The sequence below is a fragment of the Dermacentor albipictus genome, chromosome 3, assembly GCF_038994185.2.
Source record: "Dermacentor albipictus isolate Rhodes 1998 colony chromosome 3, USDA_Dalb.pri_finalv2, whole genome shotgun sequence".
Classification (NCBI taxonomy): domain Eukaryota; kingdom Metazoa; phylum Arthropoda; class Arachnida; order Ixodida; family Ixodidae; genus Dermacentor; species Dermacentor albipictus.
In genome coordinates this window covers 138891718-138913429 of record NC_091823.1, presented here as the reverse complement: position 1 = coordinate 138913429, position 21712 = coordinate 138891718, and the positions used below count along the sequence as shown (strand labels likewise).

The following is a 21712-nucleotide window of genomic DNA, read 5'->3' as shown; positions in this document are numbered from 1 at the left end:
CCCATCTGATATGATGTGTGCACACTGATTATGCATGATTTGACAGAAAAAAGAAAAACAGTTATTTCTGATTCGACCCCTTTTCGCCACTAGCCCTCGGCTATTGGTAAAAAGTTTTCGGGCTGCACCCACTTCACCTGCCTGTCACGCGACGTCACAAAACCGCACGAACTCACCGCGTCAAAGTGACGTGTACGCGATAAAGATGCATTAATATGCCGAACAAAACTGAATTTTTTTCGGAATAGCCGCAGGCTGCCCCGTTCCGAAAGGAATAAAAGATAGCTGCCGCCGATCGCTGAGACGCTGGCTACTCGCACCTGCCGGAGAGCATGGGTGTATTTGCGTATAATAAAACTTCTTGCGTGACCGTGTAACGTTTTCAAGCACTTTCGACACGTATACTACCTCATTCTGCCAACTCTTCTTTGCTGAGGGTCAGTTTTAGCGTCATTCTTAAGCTTCCGTTGCATGCCGCCGCGATTTTCGACCAGCCACCACAAGCTAAGTAAGGGAAAGCTGACCAATCGCAGACGCCGGCACCACCCTCTTCATCCGGTTATCGGTTTTCAGTGCTCTGGCTCTGCCCTAGTGAATCCCTCTCCACTTGAGCGTTCTCCTCGCCTCTTGTCAGCCAATTAGATACAACAAGCCGCTCAGTGTAGGCAATGTTATTCGTTTTTCAAGGAAACAAAAGGGACCTCCTATGAACGAGGAGAGCGTTTGATTGGTCTGTTCAGACAACCCTATGGATGACCGCCCGGTGCTTGCGTCGGTGGTTACGCAAATTTGACGTCAGAAAATTGGAATAGAAACATATTGGAATAGTTTTACGTTATAGGGCCCCAGGCTTATCTCGAACTCCTGCATTCCCAGGGTCCAGCGAGCGAGGCGGCCAGATGGATCTTTGAAATACGCCATCAAATGCTGCGCATAGTGGTCGGTCACTACGACGTCAAACGAGCAACCTTATAAATAAGGGCGACACTTGTCGAGCGGCCAGACGATGACCAAGCACTCCTTTGCCTGACGCTGTAGTTGCCCTCCGCCTTGGTCAGCGCCCGGCATAAGCCATGACGTATTCTGCCTGGCCAGGATGACGATATGCGCGAACAGCCCCTAGGAATACACCACTTGCCTCGGTATGTACTACCAACGCCTCCTATAATATACTATGCCTGGAACGTGAGCCGCAAACGTGCTGCCCTTCCCTCGACTGTACTCTCCTCCTTTTGGTACGGTGGCGAGCGCCTCTTGCGGCCAGCCCTTGTAAACACGCTGGTGGCACTGGCTACCGGGAGCGACGTCGGTAGCCAAGCGGCTGGCGCGTCGTGAGCTTTCGGCGGCGGCGGCAGTGGTTGCCATGGGGACCGGTGCGGTGGCGCGCGCTGTCCTGCGGCGCATGGTCGCAACACTCGGCAGAGAGCTCCCGATAGAAAAGAGAGCGACGTTCCAGGCATATAGTTATAGGAGGCGTTGGTACTACTGGCCGGAAAATTAAACGGATATCGCCTTAGATAGCCGGAGTGGATGCGGCGCAACACCGAAGCGCTGCTATCTCGCTCCGCGCGCTGACGACGAGAGTGTCGTGAGTGACGCCAGACTTCGCCCTCGCTCTCTTGCGGGGCACCTCTTGCTTGATAAATTTATAGCGCACCATTCGTTGGCTGTGCCGCTGACAGCCGCGACAAAGGAGTCCGTGCTTCGCCTGTGGTCCGGCACATGGCGCTCTCATGCAGTAGCAGGTGGCCGTGGGGCATCAAACGGCGGCAGTGACAAGGAAAGAAGATCCGTTCTGGGGGGTATTGTTGTTCAGCTATTATTCGCCTTATCTTTTATGTTAGTGCGTGTCGCCGGCGTCCACTGCTGCTCGAGTTTAGGCAACATTAGGCAAGTACCCGCAACTAAACCACACCCTTAGGGTTGTATCTTGCCACACAATAAACGTCACCACTCCTGTCTACATTCCTTTGCTTTAACGCCGCGGGCCCGGTACTTCCCAGTAACGAACGGCATGAGCGTTATCAGCATGACAAAGCATTCCCGACAAGAAAATAGCGGGCGCCGCATTTTCAAGAAAGGAAATGAAAGCAAGGCAGATTAGGATCATTGTTTTGTGGCAGATACACACCCCAAATGGTGTAGCTTTGTCTAAGAGTGTACGGTGACGCGCGCTTTCTCACGTCGGTGCGATGAACTAGTGGGAAGCGCTGCGCGGAAATCCGAAGCTATAGCGGCGGCGCTCTACGACTCGATGCCAGAGCGAGTAAGCCAAATCATCGCGGTCGACGGCACCTTTTCATCCGACTGAGAACCCCTTTAAAGCATGGAATGTTTCCGTGAATAAACTTTCACGACTTACTATCAATTTTGATTCGTCTTCCCAATTTTCTCTTCCTGGGCGTACTCTTGAAAAGTTTCATAATGGCCTAGGCATTGTAATAGCTAATTAAAGCCGTTTTTATAGGCGTCGCTGATATAAATATTAAATCCACTGCTGTAGACAATGATGGAAAAGTAATCTTGACAGAAAAGCCGCGCCCTAAGTAAAGCTTGGCGCCTGTAACTTATCGCACTGGCATGAAAGAGCGCGCGTCACCGTAGACACCCGTGCGGATACTTGCGTTATGTTGCCTGAAATCGAGCAGCAGTGGATGCCAGCGACATGCACTAATATGAAAATTAAGGTGAATATCAGCGAAACAACAATTAGAACTGGTATTCGTTCCTTCTCATTGCCGCGCATTGATGCTCGGCTGCCGTCCACTACTGTGGGACAGCGCCGTGTGCTAGACTACCGGCAATGCACGGTCCCCTTTCGTCGCAACTGTCAGCACCAGACCAAACGAAGGGAGCACTAGAAATTTATTAGGCGCGACCAAGCCCCGCGTGTGAGCGAGGGTGAAGTCTAGCGTCACTCGGGCCACCCTCGCCGTCAGCGCGGGTAGCGAGATATCAGCGCCCCGCTGTCGCCCCGCAGCCGCTACGGCCACCTAAGCCGTGGTCCGTTTACTTTTTTGGACGACCGTACGTCGGTAGGAGCTTGAAGGTCAAAATGACGAATAGATGGCGTCTTGAGAAGTAGGCGCAAGGTGGCGAACGCATGGTCGCAGGCACGGGACCAAGATGAGAGGTTTTGGCGCCACGAAGCAGTTACGCGAGGCGTGATATTACCGGTGCAAATTTTCGAACATAACGCCGGAAATAAGCGAAGCGCGGCCATCTACATTATTAAGGTGCACTGCTTCTTTGCCCATCATCGGTGATTACGAAGAAAGGTACGCCAGAAAAAGCCCTTGAGGTCATTTTGCGCAACGCCGAAGGGTTACACAAGAATAATTGGAAAAGCGCTCGGGTTGTCCAAGCTAGTGCTGTCTTTTTGTGCCTTCTCAAGGGGTTGCATTTATTTCTGTAGACCAGCGCTAACCTACGCAGTGCCGACAAACTCGACCACATATATTTATCAGCGTCACGGCATGTTTAACTCGGCCTGGCCGATACACGGTGCAGGCCCGGCTTCCATGTGGCAGACACACAAATCATACACGCCCACTTTAGATCCAGTGATAAAAGAAACTGAAGGAAATTTTGTATATAATATTGATGCCCAATTAAGGATTTTAAACTTCATGCGTCTATTTTCTTAGCATACCTAATTTCTTTATTAAATGGGTTATTTCAAATTAAAAAACCTGGCTTCCTAGAGCCGCTACACATTACCTTTTATTCCAGATACAATAAATATTTTAAAAATCAGATTTTGCGGGTTTCACTTGTATTTTTTAAGGGAAATCAGACCTGCCACCTAGATATAGTTCTACCTTAGGCAACCTCCGTGAAAGAACTTCATTTATTTATTGATTTGAAGAAACCCCTAAACGCCCTTACAACGAGCGTACAGCTTGAAAATGCAAACAAAGGAGCCACAAAAAACATCGAGCTATTAAATTCTCGGAACATCCCCCTACCTGCTAGCACAAAGATTTCTACACTGCAAGCTTTGTTGGTGCTGAGAAGTTCCATAATATGCACAAATTGCGAGGAATATTGCTTCTATGTTTACCGAGTGTCTCAGGAGTGGGAAGTGTCGTGTTAATCTTGGGATGTTTACTATGCAATTTATTTGCTCCAAACGTTCCTAGGTATTGCAGTGTAAGAAAATACATCTCGATCGCCTTATACAATGCAGATCCACAGGCAAGTCCGCATTTGTATTTCGCCTCGAAATAGGAAGAATGAGATCTGTACGGGTAATGAAAGTGTTTTTTTTTTAAAGTTAAATGGGATACAAATCGTATAAACGAATCCAATCGAATATCGAATAATCTGCAATTGCTGCAAGGTAGTGAAGAGCTCTTTTCTCATTTACGTGAATGCATCACCTATGCTAGTATATTCACAACGCTAGCAGTTTCGTTCATTAGATTACACGTTATGAGGCGTTGTTTATGAACACGTGCAGATGGAGCATTAGGAGCAAACCATGACATTATTTGCACACTCATCGCTCACTGTTGAATGGGAATGCTGGCGGTTTATGTGTAAAGGTCTGATCAAAGGTAAATGGACAGAGTGACCTAGCACGCTCCACTACGTGCCTTATACGTTAGCTCCAGTGATTTCATCTCCAATAGATAGTTTGTCATTTTTTACGTGTATTGTCGCCGCCGAGATTAAATTTGTGAAAATTTCGCTGATGCTTCATGCTGGATCACACACAGCACGTTCATTGACACATTCGAAAACTATGCAAACATGGGGCCTACAATGTAAAACTATTCCAATCATTTATTATTCCAATCTCCTTATGTCAAATATACGTAATCACCGATGGAAGGAGCGGCAGGTAACCAACAGCGTTGTTTGAAAAGTCAAATCAAGCACGCTTCTCGTTTATAGGAGGGCACTTTTCTTGCTTTCAAAGGGAATATCATTGCCTACATTAAGCAGTATTTTTATCTGATTTGTTGCCAAGAGGTGAAGGGCACGCTCAAATGGGGAGGGTTTCGATGGGGCCGAGTCAGCAAGGTTATAATAGATAATGGGTGGTGCTGACTTCTTCGATCGGTCCTCTTCCCCTTAGCATGCGATGTCTGGTCGAAACACACGGCGGCATGCAACGGAACGTTAATATGGTGCCAGAACGGATCCTCAGGAAAGCGTTTCTAAAGCATCCTCGTAAACGTGCCGGCAGGGCTTGATAACGTCATACTGACAATCAAAATCACTTATTATGCACAAATAAATCATGTTCCGCGACATCTCTCCGGCGCGATCGTCCTGCAGCTATCTCCTACTTCTTTCGTAATGAGGCAGTCTAGAACTACTAAAAAAATTAGTTTGGCAAAATTATATGCCTTTAGCCTGTACACGTCACTTTAGCGCGATGAGTTCGCGATGTTTTGTGACGTCACGTAACAGAAGGCGAAGTCGGCGCAGCGCGAAAATGCTCGACCAATAGCAGATCGCTAACGTCGAAGAAAGGCATGGAATCATAAATAATTATTTCTTTTTTTCGTTCGGTCTGCTCATGCATAATGAGCATGGAAATAATACATCAGATTGGGCGTTATTACTGCTTGCATGACGCCGCGTGACACACAAGCGAAGGGGTGAGGAGAGTAGCCCGAAATTTTGTTGTCCAATTGTGGAAGTCTGCAATACCTTAATGTTATAGCTCTCCAACAATATTCGTATCTACGAATAAAGACTAATCAATTCTAAGACTCAATGGAATCGTGCAATAGTCGATTCTTTATTTGAAAGCACGGGAATATATTCAACCCTTGGAATTTACTTTAGGACACTTGTGCAAAGGAGATGCAATTAAAATTTCTAGGCAGTAATTAACGAGTTTTAGCTAGCTCATGATACCATCGCAATAGCGTCTGTAATACCTAATGAATGTTTTCTTCTCTGCATCTAATTGCTTGGACATTGAAATTCAATTGGGCAGTACGCTAAGGGTGGAGACAACACACCACAATACGCAGCATTGTTTGTCACTGATATCGAATGAAATAGACACAAGCAGCTTAAGGTCAAACCGCAACTCACTCGTATTGGGACCCACTGTCATTATTGGTATCGACGTAGTCGTAATTTTTGGAGTAGATGTTGTAGTCGGCATGGTAGGCGGGCTCGTATGTTTGCTTGTTAACATTCTACTGGTGGTCAGGGGTGGGGTGGTTATCGGTACTCTAGGACGGGCTGGTGGTTGAGTACCCGCCGTTACCCCAGGGCCTTCCGGAACTCCAGTGCCTGCGGGTACTCCACGGCCTGCCGTTACTCCAGGTTCTGTCGGTGCTCCAGGGCTTACGGGCATTCCAGGGGTGGCCGGTACTACAGGAACTGCTGGTACTCCAGGGCGTGCCTGTCCTCGTGGAACTGTCCTCCTCTGATCTCCTGTTTGTGTCAAAAACAAGCACAAAAAGGAAACCTTGTAACGCAATTCAGCCTGTAGTTGTCGACCTCCGAAGATGATGCTGTCTTGAGCGTTTTGGGAGTGAGAATGGAGTGTTAAACCATAAAACTTATTATGAGGCCTTCTCATTGCATTGTCGCGTTGCAACGCCGTTATATTTCTCAAACAGCCCAGGATGCATGTTAGCAACAGGTCAAGGCAGTGCGTTTGTGTTATTACATGTCCCCTCCTTTCATCTTGTCATGACTCCGATATATACGAAAGATACCACGTAAACATTTCCATCGCGTTCAGGTAGGATTTAGCAATGTCAACCCCGAAGGTTTTTTTTTCGAAATTGCTATATTTACTGCCACTGAAGTAACGTTGTTCCCACTGTCTTGACAAAATTTTTGCGGCAGCTGGACAAATCATCCAAATTGACGAATCATTCTATGTATACGGTGGAAGCCTAGCCATGAAATTTGTCCTTTTCCTCTACTGCGACCTCTTAGTGACATTTACCTAGTTCCTTAAAAATCATGTGAGTCTGTATTTGCTAATTCTCACTATAACTGTTGATAGAAATAGTGCTGGTACGTGTCTACACGGTAAATTTTGAGAACAAGTTATAGACACCTGCCGATAGGAATACATCAAAATGTTTACCACACCGCTCAATACTTACCCATCGGTTCACACACGTTATACATATACAGTTATCAGTTTTAAATATAGCAACTACATATGAACGAATCTTACCAGTAAGGAGGGTGCTAGAAAGCTTACATAGCTGCTTCAATAAAATTGCAGTCCTCATCTGTGAGCAGTGTAATTGGAGCCAATAATTCCTCAGAGACCAATGAAAAATCTCTGAGGTATTGCTTGCTCGTGCGGCTGAACCCTTTTCTGTTATCAGCGTCCGTCAGACTCAATACATCGAAACAAGAAGTGAGACTCTTGTTGATAATGTAGCGCGGCTTTTGAACATATCTCATGCGGGACTTAGGACCAAGAGGGATTTATCTTGTAAGGTATTTCACATGTTTAACTTCCGCAGACCTCGGGCTTACGTGCAAAAGAATTGCAATAAATATGTGCCATTCCTGTTAACTAGCGGCTTCTGACATATGCTGAGATTCGCCACGATTTTACATGCAAATTCGAGTGTTTTGCTCATTCATGCTTTAGTGGTTGGATTGGTATTCTTGTCTTGTGGCAAGCTACGCCCAAAAATGAAAAAGAAAAAGACTGTTACGCAGAAGAAAAGGCAGACACACCGCCGACTATCAACTAAAGTCCTTCACATAAATAACGGAAATACGCGTATATACCGAAATATACAGGTATATAAATATAAATATCAACATAAGAAAAATGTCACCTGAATAGTTCATGCTTTATGCGATTGTTTGCTGTTGTAGTCTTGTTTAAGCACTCTGCTTATATCCCCGGAGAAGGGATTGCTAGTGATAAGCAAATAAATAACAAATGCAGTTGCGATTTAGAGGTAAATGCGAAAGAAAGACATTCGCATTACATTGCACCACTCAGAGTCCCGGATCCATGATTTGAATCTTGTTTACCATGCCAAAAATTGTTGTTTATGACCTCACTCCGCACACGTACTACCTTTTTTCAAGCAGCGAAGCGCAAATGCTACTAATTAAGCTCAAACTACCACTACTTGGAATATACAGTTTTTTTTTTTGCTTTTGTGCAGACATTTTATTATAAAGATCACCGCCCAAGCACTCCGCACTGTTCGTAAACAGCGAAACTGAAAAGTGTGGTGCTGGTTTAATCTGGTTAATCCCGACGGTTCATTGAACGAGGGCTTCGTAGGCTGCGGGGTCCTCGGTACGCAGCTACTGCATGTAGTCGGCTGCACTATCCTGTTCTTGTGCCCGGGCTGCAATATCGGCTCGGCATAGACGAGTTCGCTCCCGGTTCTGCACGAGGCGTTGCTGATCGAAAGCTGCCTGCTTCTAAGGAGTAGGTATGACGCGTGGCCTGTCCAATTTAGAGATGCAGAGAAATGCTGCGCGCGCACTCGGCTGTGACGGAGGACAATAACGTCACTGCTTGCCCAAATATTTCAAAGCTGCCTAGATACCTTAACGCCTCTTCACTCCGATCCACGAAGTGAGCTTACCTCGCCTGACTACCACAGAATTTAATGGGGATGCTCCCGATTGGGCAAGAGTAATTGTGACATTATCACTTTCATCATGCTAGCCTTGTCAATGGAAATTTCGGGCCAGGAAGCGTGGTGTTATGGATTGGATTAAACAGGTCTTGGGCGATCTAGGTGGTGTTGGCTACTCGAACGCCTCTTGGTCTCATTTTTTTTTTGCGCATGCGCATAGGGTCGTGCAGGAAGAGTTTCCGGCATACAGGGGACGGACGAATAAGGTAGCCATATTTATTTTATTTATTCATTTACAAATACTGCTATCTCATTTAGAGACATAGCAGAGGTGGGTTACATAACGTATGGACAGAGCATGTCAACCTAGATAGTTAGGCAGTTCTTTCCGAAATTGATTAGTCGGCAATGAACGCAGAGAACCATCTAGGTTATTCCATCATTCAACAGTGTGTGGAAAAAAAAGCGAACTTGTAGCAATGTATTTTTGGAAAGAAGGGATCTATGTTTAATGGGTGAGTACGTCGCGTTACTCGCGCAGTAGGTGTGGTTAGCGAGATAGGCGCTTCAATGTTAGTCGATCCGTGTACGATATTGTGAAGCATGATTAGGCGGTCACACGTGCAACTAAATGACAACGGGTCCAGTGATTTATCATCCGTTGTCGTTTCGTGTGCGTGGGATGACCGTGAAAACATACGGTCGTAACGGCCATAAATAAATCTAACAGTTTTTTTCTGAATGGATTCTAATTTGGAAATATCTTTTATGCGATAAGGTGACCACACTACAGAGGTATTCTCTAAAACAGGTCTAATTAGTGATTTATAGGCCGCAAGCTTGCACTCCTTAGTGCCGTGTGTTAAAGTTCGTTTTAGGCACCCTAGTTTTCGCATCGCTTTAGAGGAGACTATATTGATTGGATTATGCATACTAAGGTTAATTGTGATAGTAAGTCCAAGGTATTTGAACTCGTTAACTTCGTTAATCCTGTATCCTTGTGTGCTGCACGTAAATTTTAGGGACTGTTTCCTATTAGTAAAAGACATTGCCACAGTCTTGTTCAAGTTAATGCTCATTTGTCATGTGTTACTCCTGTCTGAAAAAGATGAAAATACGTTAATAAGCACTTCTTGATCATGAATAGTACGAATGTTAGAATAGATCACGCTATCATCTGCGTAAGGACGTATTTTCAGTTGTGTGTTTCTGGCTACTTCAATAATGTCGTTGACATATATGATGAATAGGAGTGGCCCCAGAACTGAGCCCTGCGGCACCCCTGACATGACCTGAGCTATAGAAGGCGTTTTTGAATTAAAAGTGACGGATTGGAATCGCAGGTGCAGGTAATCGGATATCCAGTCAATTAGTTTATTACCAGGAAAGATTGCAGCAAGTTGTAGAAGCAATTTCTTATGGCTTACCATGTCAAATGCTTTTGACTACTCGATAAAGATGGCACCAAGCTGACCGCGGTTATTTAGTGATGTGGCTATGGCATGTGTGAATTCTAATACCTCCGTTGTTGTAGAAAACCCTGCTCGGAAACCATGCTGCTGTGGAGACAGAAAGTTATTTGCCGATAAATATTGAATGATGTTCTTATGGATGATGTGCTCGATAAGTTTGCAACACGGGGGCAGCAACGATATAGGCCTGTAGTTAGTGATTAGCTGTTTACTGCCAGATTTGAAGACGGGAAGAATGTTGGCTTGTTTCCAAACTCGAGGAACTGTCGACATCTCAAGGGATTTGTTAAATATAACTGTCAGGTACCGGGCGTTCCATTCAGAGTATTGCTGTAAAAATTTGTTTCGCACTCCGTCAGCTCCAGAACTTTTTGTAGTATCAATTGCTAGTAATAAGTTGAGAACACCAGTGTAAGGTATAACGAGACTAGAAAGCTCTGGTAAAGTGTTGTTGACGCAAGAAGAGGGATGAACGCCGTCATCCTGACGAAATACAGATTGAAAATAAGTGTTAAAAGTTTCGGAAATAATCACCGAATCAGAGCAATCGTTTATGGTGAATGATAAAGTGTCGTGAGCAGCCGGAAGCACCGTTTTCCAAAGCTTTGATGGGTTTTCTTTCAACAATATTGATAACGTGGTGTCGAAATAAAAGTGTCTGGCTTCGTGCATTGTGGTTTTTAATTCGGACTGAAGCAGGTGCTGTTTTGAGCAGTGGTTGCTCCGACTCGCGTTTTTACGTTTCCGGAGCCTCTTGATGCGCCTGATAAGATGAATGATGTCCCTATTATACCAAAGGTGCCTCGGGTTGCGTTTCACACACTTTTTGGGAATAAACAGCGAGATTCTTTTCTTAACAATGTTGCAAAACATATCAAACAACTCGTCCACACTGCAAATGCTGCTACATTGAAGAAAACCGTCATAGGAGGATGCTGGAATATGAACAATGGAATTGTCATCAGCATGAGAAATATCATTAACAAACCGAAAAACAGCTCTGTTGCGCTCACAAGTGACATCAACCTTCAGCAGAACTCCCCTGTGATTGGACAGGCCTTCTATGATTTGGCAGTCATATCCGTTTTGTAGTAACTCTGGTTAAGGAAAATCAGGTCTAGGATCGAGCTTTCGCCGGTAACGCCACGAACAATTTGTGTCAGATCTAACGACAAAACCAAGTCAATAAGCGAGTCAGAAATCGGCATGTCGCGACCATACGAAGCCAATGGGCTCAAGTTAATAAAAGGGGTATTGAAATCACCAGCAAGGATCAATTTACAGTCGTGAAGCTTGTGTTTTATTATATATTCGCAACAATCTGGAAATAAATATTTTTTTTCAGAATCGGGAGGTCGGTATAAAGCGCCAGCAGCGACCACAATATCACGTACATATAATTTGCACAATAGCGACTCGGTGTTAGGAAGACTCGGTAGCACTACAAGATCAATGGCTTTGTGAATACATAAAACTACTCTTCCACCCCTACCACACAACCTGTCACATCGCAAAACAGAGTAATTACGAGGCACGAACTCGCCTTCCGTGACGGAGTCGTTCAGCCAGGTCTCAGTGACACAAATCAGAGATGGTTGATGGCACTCAATTATGCAATTGAAGTGAGCTAGCTTGTTCAATGGGTTGCCTGCATTTATGTTGAAAAGGGTTAGGTTGTACCTATCACGAAGTCACTCTGTGCTGCTAGTGGGTATGTTGCTGGAAGTTTTCATAAGCAACTTTCTAGATTCATCCCACTAGTAGCGGACACCGTCTACTATCAGGGTGTCAAAGCTCAGTCGAACCTTGTTCGCCTTCTTCCTAAGCTTGACTGAATTATCCCACAAAGCTTTGCGAATCTGGCGCATAGAGAAAGAAAAATCCTCACTGATATGAGTATCTGACCCTTTTATTTTAGAAGCATTCCTTAGTATCGAAGTCTTCCCTCTGCAATCAAGCAACATAAGCATGATAGGTCTTACCTTCACATTGTTTTGTGCACCGAATCTGTGACAGCACTCAACGCAGGTGCATTCTATTTTCAATTTCGTGGAAAAAAGCTTCAGCACAGCGGTAAGCAGTTGCTCAGGGGATTCAGCCGATGGCTCAGGCAGGCCATAGATTATTAAGTTGTTCCAACGTGATCGGTTTTCTAAATCGTCATTTTTTCTGTCCAGTATATTGATGGCTTTCCTAAGGTCGGTGACTTTCTTCTAAAGTATGCACATGGTGGTCGACGTTAGCTATCGAGGTACGTATATACAGCTTTGCTGTAAAGCATGAGTGCAGTAAACAGGGCATTTTGCCACACGATTTCCTAGAAGAGGCGGACATACTATGCTGTTCATAACGTGAGCTTCGGAAGTATAATAAACAGAAATGCATTATCTGTGTCTTTGTAAGTGCCTTAGCGGCAGATGTACAAATAGATGAAGAGAAAGCCGTCACCTTTTTATTCAACCTCAATGTTCAAAAGAAACCTTCTCACCTGTTTCAAGATATTTGTCATCAACTTTCAAGAGTAAACACAGATAATATCGAAACTGAGGGCCGCAACAGTACATAAAAGGTGGCACTGCTATCAAATCGGTCGTAAACACCCCGTGAATATTAGCGCGAGGAAAGTTTGAAATCGCACGTCTCAGCCAATCGCGGCAGCTACTGATACGACACGCTTCGCTTCGCGTGCATGTGTAGTGGGCCGAGTCAGGAGTTGCTGCGACGTGCTGTCACTAAACGTTCGCCCCATGCTTCTTTTCCGGCGTCTTCCCATCTAACTCGCAGCGGGACGCACTCAGTCTCGCTAACAGACCGTTCAGGTTGGGCCTCTGAAACCACCCACGGACGCAGCGCGCGAGATCGTGCGTTCGTACAGAAGCGCACGCTCACGAAACGGTGATAGTTGGCCGGACGCAAAATTTTAGGTCGTGATTGCTGACTCGCACGCAAAGGAACCGGTAGTGTGCAACTCAGCGCCAACTTATGACAAACTGTGTAGCCGATATCAGCCGCCACGATGTCAAATCACAAGCCGGAGTCATTTCTTCGGCAAGCCAAGCGACATATAAAGAAATGCGCCCTCGTGAACACGCGAGATCGTCCCGCAAATCTTGCAGAGGACGCTACGCAAGCTTTCGAGAAGCCGCGGGTGGGCGCACGCAAGAGACCGTGCGTGCGACTGCTTGCTGCGCATGCGCACTGTCGTCTCCGCCGGTTTCCTGCGTGCGCAGAATTATTGCGGACGCCCAGCTAAAGCTCTATTGTCTCAATTCAGCTTTCGAATTTTATTATAAATATTTCCAATTAGGTGCCCTTTTCAAGATATTTAAAATAGTCGTGTAGATGAAACTGGCACTGTCTGAAAATTATTCATTATGACGACTGTCCCTAAGGCAGTAAGAAAAAATGGCAGTTAATACATTTTCGTAAATTATTCTTGTAAAGCTTAGGCTAATAGAATCAAATAATGTCCGCCAGGCGCAGGAACGCGTCCGCAACAATGCCATCGTCGCGGCACTCATCAAGTTTTATAAAAAATCTATAACGTTTAAAAAACACTTCCTGTGCCATGCGTTTCACCGAACACTTTCAAAATGTTTTATATTCCATTAACTGGCGTACTTGAAGAGCCGGACATTATTCGCACAATAAATGGAAGTACATAACCATCTAATTAACAAAAAATCAATTTTTATGTTTTCTACTAATTACCTCATGACATGCACATATTGCAATTTGAACATTCCAGCGTTGAACAACAGTTTACGAGGGGTAGCGAGGTACTGGATGTGGTAAGAAAATATATCTACTTAGGGCAGGTAGTGACCGCGGATCCGGATCATGAGACTGAAATAATCAGAGGAATAGGAATGGACTGGAATATGTTTGGCAGGCATTCTCAGATCGCGAACAGCAGGTTCCCATTATCCCTCAAGAGAAAAGCGTATAACAGCTGTGTCCTAGCAGTATTCACCTACGGGGCAGAAACCTGGAGGCTTACGAAAAGGGTTCTACTTAAATTAAGGATGACGCAACGTGCTATGGAGAGATGAATGGTGGAAAGTTATGATGAGAAGAATGATGAAAAGAGGGGGGGGGGATAAGAAGAGAGCAGATTGGGTAAGGGAACAAACGCGAGTTAGTGACAGTTTAGTTGAAATCAAGAATAAGAAATGGTCATAACATGTAATTAGAAGGGAAGGTAGCGGACGGTCATTGAAGGCCTCGGCCAGGGTTTCAAGAGAAGGGAAGCGTAGCAGGGTGTGGCAGAAGGTTAAGTGGGCAGATGAGATTAGGAAGTTGGCAGGTACAACATGGCCACAATTAGCACATGGCCGCTGTGGTTGGAGAAGAATGGTAGAGCCCTTTGCCCTGCAGTGGGTGTAGCCAGGCTGATGATGACGATGATGTTAATTCAAGAGGGGGCTTCATAAATCGCGGGGTATTCAAAGTGTTTTGCAGTATAGTTGTTCTCTTGGCAAGTCATGGCCTCAGTCTGCGTCCAGCTTGGACGCATATCATTTTGTTGAGCTGAAACTCTTCTCGAATTTTTCCCGCAGAGTACCGGATTCAGCAGCATTTCTCAAGCCTGACATGCTGGCATTTCAGCCACTTTGGACCGAATGGGTCCAAAGTGGCTGAAATGTTTCAACCAGTTTCAAACGCGTTTGCTCCCTTTGACGGAAGGGAATAGGGCTGCAGTCGTCCGGTAGGCTTTCTCTAATCTCGGCATCAAAGTTCAGGTGTCATGTCGGTGGTCTTGAGATTGATTATCAGTATCAAGGCATTCCGGCCTAGCCTAACGTCGCTCACAGGGAGCTCGCAATTTTACCACAATGTAACATTGGCGCTATCTGTCACTGCTACGGCAGAGAATAAAAGGGACTTAAAACCCACCGCGCTGTGACATTAGCGCATGGCTTCATTTGCGGAGAGATCCTTATTGATTCAACAGACAAGTACACGCGATTTGCGTTGGATTGGGATTGATTCAGTCAGCGTAAGCTGGCATTTACCAGCCCCGCAATCACGCATAAATGCTCCGACTTCGTAAATTGATTTTCGTATTGTTTTATAGACCCTCATTGCATCGTACATTCTTGAGCATCTCGTGGCTAAAATATGTGCCTCGGTGACGTGTGTGACAAGCATGTACGCTTTGGTGATGGTAGAAGGCTTCATCGTTTGCTAACAATTCAGTGGGGTGGTCTGGGTTACCCCACCAGGGAAAGCGAATGGCGTGCAATAATATAGGAGCTTCCATAAGAGCAAAGCACGCTAGAAGCGGAGATGTGCTTGAAACTATGCAGATCGGTGGCTACGTGCTAACACACATTTCAATGCCCTACACTCGCAAGCCTATTTGTGAATGCTTCCAGTGCTGATCTGGTGCTAAGCGGTGGCTGCTTCTGCTGTAGCGTGTATTGCTTCAGAAAATAAGTAATCCTGCATATTTATAGATTACTATTGGGAGTGTCAAATTGGCAAAACGAGTACGTGGGTGAAGTGCCGGAAGTCGGTCGTGTAGTTGAGGTCTCGGGGAATATAGCAGATTACCATGAAATTGGGAAAATCATTTTCCACCACTTATTATCAGGCCCATCGAACAACTGTACTGTATAATAATTTATTTATTTATTTAAATTGTGAAGCAGCTGTTAAACCTCGACGTTTCATTCAGCATGGACACGCGCCCAAGCGCATGAGGCTGGCAACAGTGATGAATATATGTAGCTGAAGAAGATGAAGGGGAAATATGCTGACAGTACTTCACCACGCGTGGAAGCGGCTAACCTCGCGGCTGCATATGGCAGTGAACGACGTAAAAAAGGCTTTAAGCGAAATACAGGCATAATCACCGTGCACAGGCAGCGGCCGTCAAAAGGCACGACAACTAAAGCGACGCAATAGCTCAGAGGCGAAGTTTGTTCCGGTACAATGTAGGACCCAATAAAATGGGATTGAAATTTGTTACACAATCAAAGGAACGCGAACTGGGTCCACGAAAACACTTCGTCGCCAGGATGGAAGGAAACGAAACAGTCGGATGCATCATTAGAAGTTTTTTTATCTCGTTGACCCGAGTCGGTGTTAACACGGGCGCGGTGGCGACACTGGACGATGCGCGAATCGAACTGCTCACACAATGATGATGATCAGGGCACCGGGATTCAAAAGGAGAAAACGTCGAGAAGACGTCGGTTGGCGGGTGTAGACGAGAAAAAATGGCGAGTACCTCGTTGTGCGTTGCACGGTGGTGTTGTATGCGAAAGTGACAACTGGCAGGATGGTATACGAACTGGGGGCGTCAGGGTTTATTTACATTGATATTGAGTTTGCGATGGACAGTTTGCGATGAAAGCGCCCTGTGAGCTAGAAGTCGTCTGTAGGATGGTCTTGGACGCATCGAGGACATCATCGAGGAGCGCGTATAGAAAACTGAAGGTCACTGAAGAGGAAACGTGGGCCTCCGTGACGTAAAAATATGGCTTCCAAGAAACGGTCCGCATCCTGCGCGCCGGATATTGAAGGTAGTGCGGGTGTTTCAGCTTACCCTGCCAAGTGGTCGACAGCTGTGACTATCCGCCTGTTAGCGCCGGCTGGTATGGTTGCGTTCCATATAGGTTGATACCAACGATTGCAAAAGACACTTCACGCCATGGTACAAGCTGCCACAGTGTAGATTGAGGTGAGGTGACTCTTTTTCGGCGCTGGCAGTGCGAACAGGAAGCTATGTATTTAGCTACGCGGGTTGCAAGTTCAGGCCAGGGGTAGTAACTGCGGACGCCTTCATAAGATTTATGGTAACAAAAGTGAGCGGTCATATGCGATCGTCGTGAAAGGTCCTCAGTATTTGAGCCCGAAGTGATCCAGGAACGACTGCAACCCGACGGCGTCCTGCGAGATGAAGCACCTATCGGTATAGGATCAAAATTTCAAACTTCAACTTCTTCAACTGTCTACGGAGCCGAGCGTGTGGTGGACGGGAGAATCCGCGGAGACGTTCCATAGTAGAGTGGCAGCCGGAGTCGCAACGTTGGCAAGATTCAAACTTATGAGAATGGTTAGATGTGAGTCAGCCGAGAGCTGCGAGCGAAGAAACTACAAAAGGCCCGTCTTGAGATTCGCTCATGGAAAGTCGTAAGCGAGCAGCGCTTGTAGAAGGTGGTACGGCACATAAAGAGAGATAGCATCTGTATCCTGGTGTTTTTTTTTTTTCTGTCAGACTTGAAGGGGACGTCGAAGTTGTATTCTTGTAAACGGAGTATCCAACGACCAAGACGTCCTAATAAATTTCTGAAGGTCGCCAACCAGAGCAAGTCGTGGTGATCGGTAACGACCGTAAAGTGGTGGCATTGCACGTAAGCTCAAAATTTTTGGATGGATCAAACAACGCTAAGACACTCTTGTTCAGTAATCGTATAATTTTTATCTGCCGCGGTCAACGTGCTATTCGTGTATACGACCACACGTTGTTCAGAATTTTTCTCACGTTGCCGAAGAACAGCGCCGATACCGTGACCACTGGCGTCAGTATGTAGAAGAGTAGGTGTGGTGCAGTCGAAACGACAAAGCACAGGTTCGGGCGTGAGTGTGCACTTGAGAGTGTTAGAAGCAGTTTGGCATTCGTGCAACCACACTTAGGGAGCTCCAGAAGGAAGGAGTTAATGGAGCGGTATGCTATGGTGGCGAAGTTACGCATGAAGCGCTGGAACCACGGAGCTAGACCGAGAAAGCTACGCAAGTCTGGCTCGTACAGGTCTGGTCAAGCGGAAAACGGTGGTAATATCATCGGGGTCAGGTCGAATGCCCTCCTTGCAGACGAGGTGGCTAAGTACTTTACTGGTTTAGCTGGCGAAGTGGCACTTTTTGTATTCGTCTGAAGATCAGCAACTCAGAGGCGCGTCAGGGCCTCGTCGAGGCCTGCAAGTGCTGATGGCAGGTCGACGAAAATACGAATATCTCGTTACTATTGAAACTCAGTGGTACAGTATAAATCATTCGCTCAAATGTTAGGGGAGCATTACATAGGACGAAAGGTATTACACTGAATTAATTGAGGCTATCTTGCAAAGGTGGTTTTTCCTTGTCGGCTTCGTGCATGGGGATCTGCTATTAACCGTAAGTAAAACGCTGCTCGAGAAATACTCCCTGCCTTGTAATAAATTTGATGCATCATTGAATCCGAGAAATGAATATACATCTTTTTGGGTTGTTTTTCAAAGCACGGTAGTCTACAGAGAAGCGCACCGATGCCTCATTTTTACGCACCAAAACGACAAGTGCCGACCAAGAGCTTGAGGAGTGACGGATGCTTCACTTCAGCATGTCGGAAACATCGCTGTCGATGATGTGATGTTAGGCTGAAGAGACCGAATAACGGCGATGACGCACGATAGCACTTCCATCAGAGGGCATGCCATGAGACATCGTAGAAGTCTCTCCCAGAAGCGAAGACTTCACGTCGAAGTAGGTTTTACGCTTTGACAACAACGCCAGTAGCTTCTACGCTTACTGTGATGTCAGATCGGTCCTGAATGCACTAGCGAGAAGGGAAGCAGGAACCACATCTACAGCTGCTGGTGGTTGTTGAAGTTCAATATTCAAAGCAGTCAGAGAGACAAAGCTGAGTATCAACGACGGACGTCACCACAGCGCCTTTAGTAATCAATATGAACTCCTTCTTTGTGTTCAGTACAGCCAAAGCGGCCATGCCCTTGTGAAGCCTAGAAGGCACCGTCGTGTACAGTCCCTTAGGATAGGGAACGTGCTAACGCCGCAACTAGGTCGTCAACATTGGTGATGTCAGAGTTACCTGTAAGAAGGTGTTCGTAGCCAGGTGGTGCCACACAATCGTCAGAAGCTTTCCAGCGAAGGTGAGATTGGTACTCGTCGTCTGAATTGTCGATATCTTTAAAATTAACGAGGTGTAGTCGGCACGAGATGAAAGCAGACGCGAAAGCAAGTCCCACCCTAGAATAAGCGGGTGTGCACAAAAATTCAGCACTGTGAAATAAACGTTTTTGTTATATCCCGTCAATGGATATTCGAGTGGTACACTAAGCCGATGGCAGAATTACATCATTCGCACTACGCTGGTCGTGTCCGTTGTAAGGTGTGGTAACACTGCGTAGACGAGAGCTGAAGTCGGTGTGAATAATGGAAATTGTACCTCCCGTTTCAATCTGGACTTCACAAGTCACATTTTTTGCGGCAATCGTTAAAGTATTGGCTGGGCTTGCTGGAGTAATTTTGCTCTGTGCAAGCTATGCAGCTTTCTCTCCAAAAACTGTAACATCGAGTTTTCTTAGTACTAATGACCGTTGCGGGTTGTCTGTTGCAGGGGCGATGTGGAGCGTCGATGAGGGGAGGGAATGCATCGACGTTCTGGACGGTAGTTCCGAGGCGCTTCGGTGATTGGGAGACGGAGTAAAGGAGCCTGGTGCAGGACGGCGCTGGTACAGATTCTGAGGAACCAACGGAACGAATATACATTCTTGGGCATAGTAGCCACAGCGTTCGTGCTGATGGCGTTTTCGACAAAACCACTATATATGCCCACAAATATCGCAACAATAACAAATTGTACGCGGCCAACGTCAGATAGCGAAAACTGCAGTAGAGGTGCATGGTCTGCTAAAGACGCGATGATGCTATGAGCAGTAGCAGGGGCAGGAGGCGCTGTCTGAATGCAGGCAGGTTGCATAGGAGCAATCTGGCCATAGGAGCTTGGCGGCTTTGGAGAGGCGCAACTCGCACCGGAAGCCGTGGAAGACAGCTCTTAATTGATGTCGCACAGTACGGGAACCGAAGACAGAATTTGAGTAACCGGAAGACTGAGCATGCCATGAGCTTGGAGCTCTTCGTTTTTAAGAGCTCCAGTAAGCACACGCGGGTCCGTATCCGAGGAACGATGAGTTCCAGGCGGGTCAGGGTGTAAGAAATTGCCTGCACTGCGTCCAGATGTTGGAAAGTCGGGATGGCATCGTCAACGGCCGTGGGATACTCGATCACCAGGGCGTTGAATGTGGCGCGTCCAATGTCCATTAGGATGTGACGAACGTGATCAAATTCTCTCATGGCAGTGTCACCACGGCGGAAAAGCGTGAGAACGTCTTCAATGTAAGAGCTGTGTGATTCGCCAGCAAGTAACATGTGCCCATCGAGATATTTCTTGGCGACGTCGCAGTGGACGTTTCGAGTGCCGAAAATTTCCCTAAACTGGAGTTTGAACGCCGCCCAGTCAGGCAAGGTGCTCTTATGGTTAAGAGATCAGGTCTTGGCAACATCAGTGAGGAAGAAAGCGACGTATTGAAGCATGTGAAAATGATACAACCGGTTAAAGTCACTAACCCGGTCGTAATTGTGCATCCATTTTTCAACGTCGTCCCCACGGAGGCAAGTGAACATGGTAGGGTCACACTGCCGTGGTGTGACAGTCAATGAAGGAGCGGCCGGTTGGGCAGAGAGGGTTACGCAATAGGCTTCCGCCACCATGGCCCTCTTTGGCCTTGGCGGGGGAAAGTTGGTGCGAGTGGCGACCTGAACAAAGATCCAGGGACACTCGAAGACGTAGAGGTCAATAGGAATAAGAAGACTCTCCACCACCTTCAAGGCAGCTGTTAAAATCCTCGACGCTTTAATTAGCAGGACCATGCACGTAAGTACATGATGCTGGCCAATGTTGATGAATATATATATATATATATATATATATATATATCTTGTTACGGCACTCATTGATAATGGAGCACATCTTTCTATTATGAGTGCTGCTTTCTGACCACGACTGAAAAGCTCCTCAGCCCAGCCTCGGGCACGCATCGTCCTCGTTGCGGGTGGTGGTACTGTGCCTACCATCGGCATGTGTACGGCACGTGTCAGCATCGCGGGCCGCCACACTCCTGTCCTCTTCACCATAATTGCTTATGGCCCCCACGACCTCACTCTAGTCCTCGATTTTCTCTCTGCGCATTCTTCTCTTATTGACTGTTCTTTCAGTACCTTTCGCCTTCAGTTGCCGATGCTCGCGGAACCTTCTGACGCATCCCACTGCCGCTTACACCCCAGCGGCTTTCTTCGCTTGCCACCAAAGTCAATAGTCTAAATTGAACTGTTGTCTTTCCCACCAGTTCCTGATGGCGAGTACCTCGTCACTCCTCTGCCCGACATTACAATACAGTATGACGTTACCGTGCCTCACAGTATACTTACTATTTTTGCGAACCGTATTCGCATGGCTGTCTGTAACTTTCGATTGGCAAAGCAAATTCTAGCGGAATGTATTCGCCTTGCCACCGTTGATTGTCTCGGTGAGCAATACGTGGCAGCGTTATAAACCGATGGTTCTCGCGAGCTTAGCATGCTCCTCGCGCCAGCCTCGAGCGCAGATCCCAACATAAAGAAAATGGTTGCGACGACCTGTCCTCTGCGCAGGCTGAAGACCCCTACCAATTATCGCCCTAGCGAAATATTTTCGAATTCGACGATCGCCCTTTAGGCCAGACGCTCGCGGTCAAGCATCGGAATCTTACTGGCGATGCTAGGTCTATTCATCGGTGACCGTATCGAGTTTCTGTGTCGGAATGCCGAGTAATTCAAAGTGAAGGGAACGAAATACTAGATAAAAACATCAATTAGCCTTCTTCGAGTCCCTGCACATCACCTACGGTGCTGACTAAGAAGAAG

The 21712-nt window shown here is 46.4% G+C and overlaps 1 protein-coding gene across 5 annotated transcripts in view; it reads right to left on the bottom strand.

The window, feature by feature from the left end:
* Positions 1 to 21712, bottom strand: part of LOC135917831 (uncharacterized) — a 265446-nt gene that overhangs the window by 198638 nt on the left and 45096 nt on the right. For all 5 annotated transcript variants that reach the window (XM_070536083.1, XM_070536081.1, XM_070536084.1 and 2 more), the window contains exon 7: positions 6058 to 6405. In XM_070536083.1, coding sequence (XP_070392184.1) covers positions 6058 to 6405 — 348 coding nt within the window. The remainder of the gene's footprint in view (positions 1 to 6057; positions 6406 to 21712) is intronic.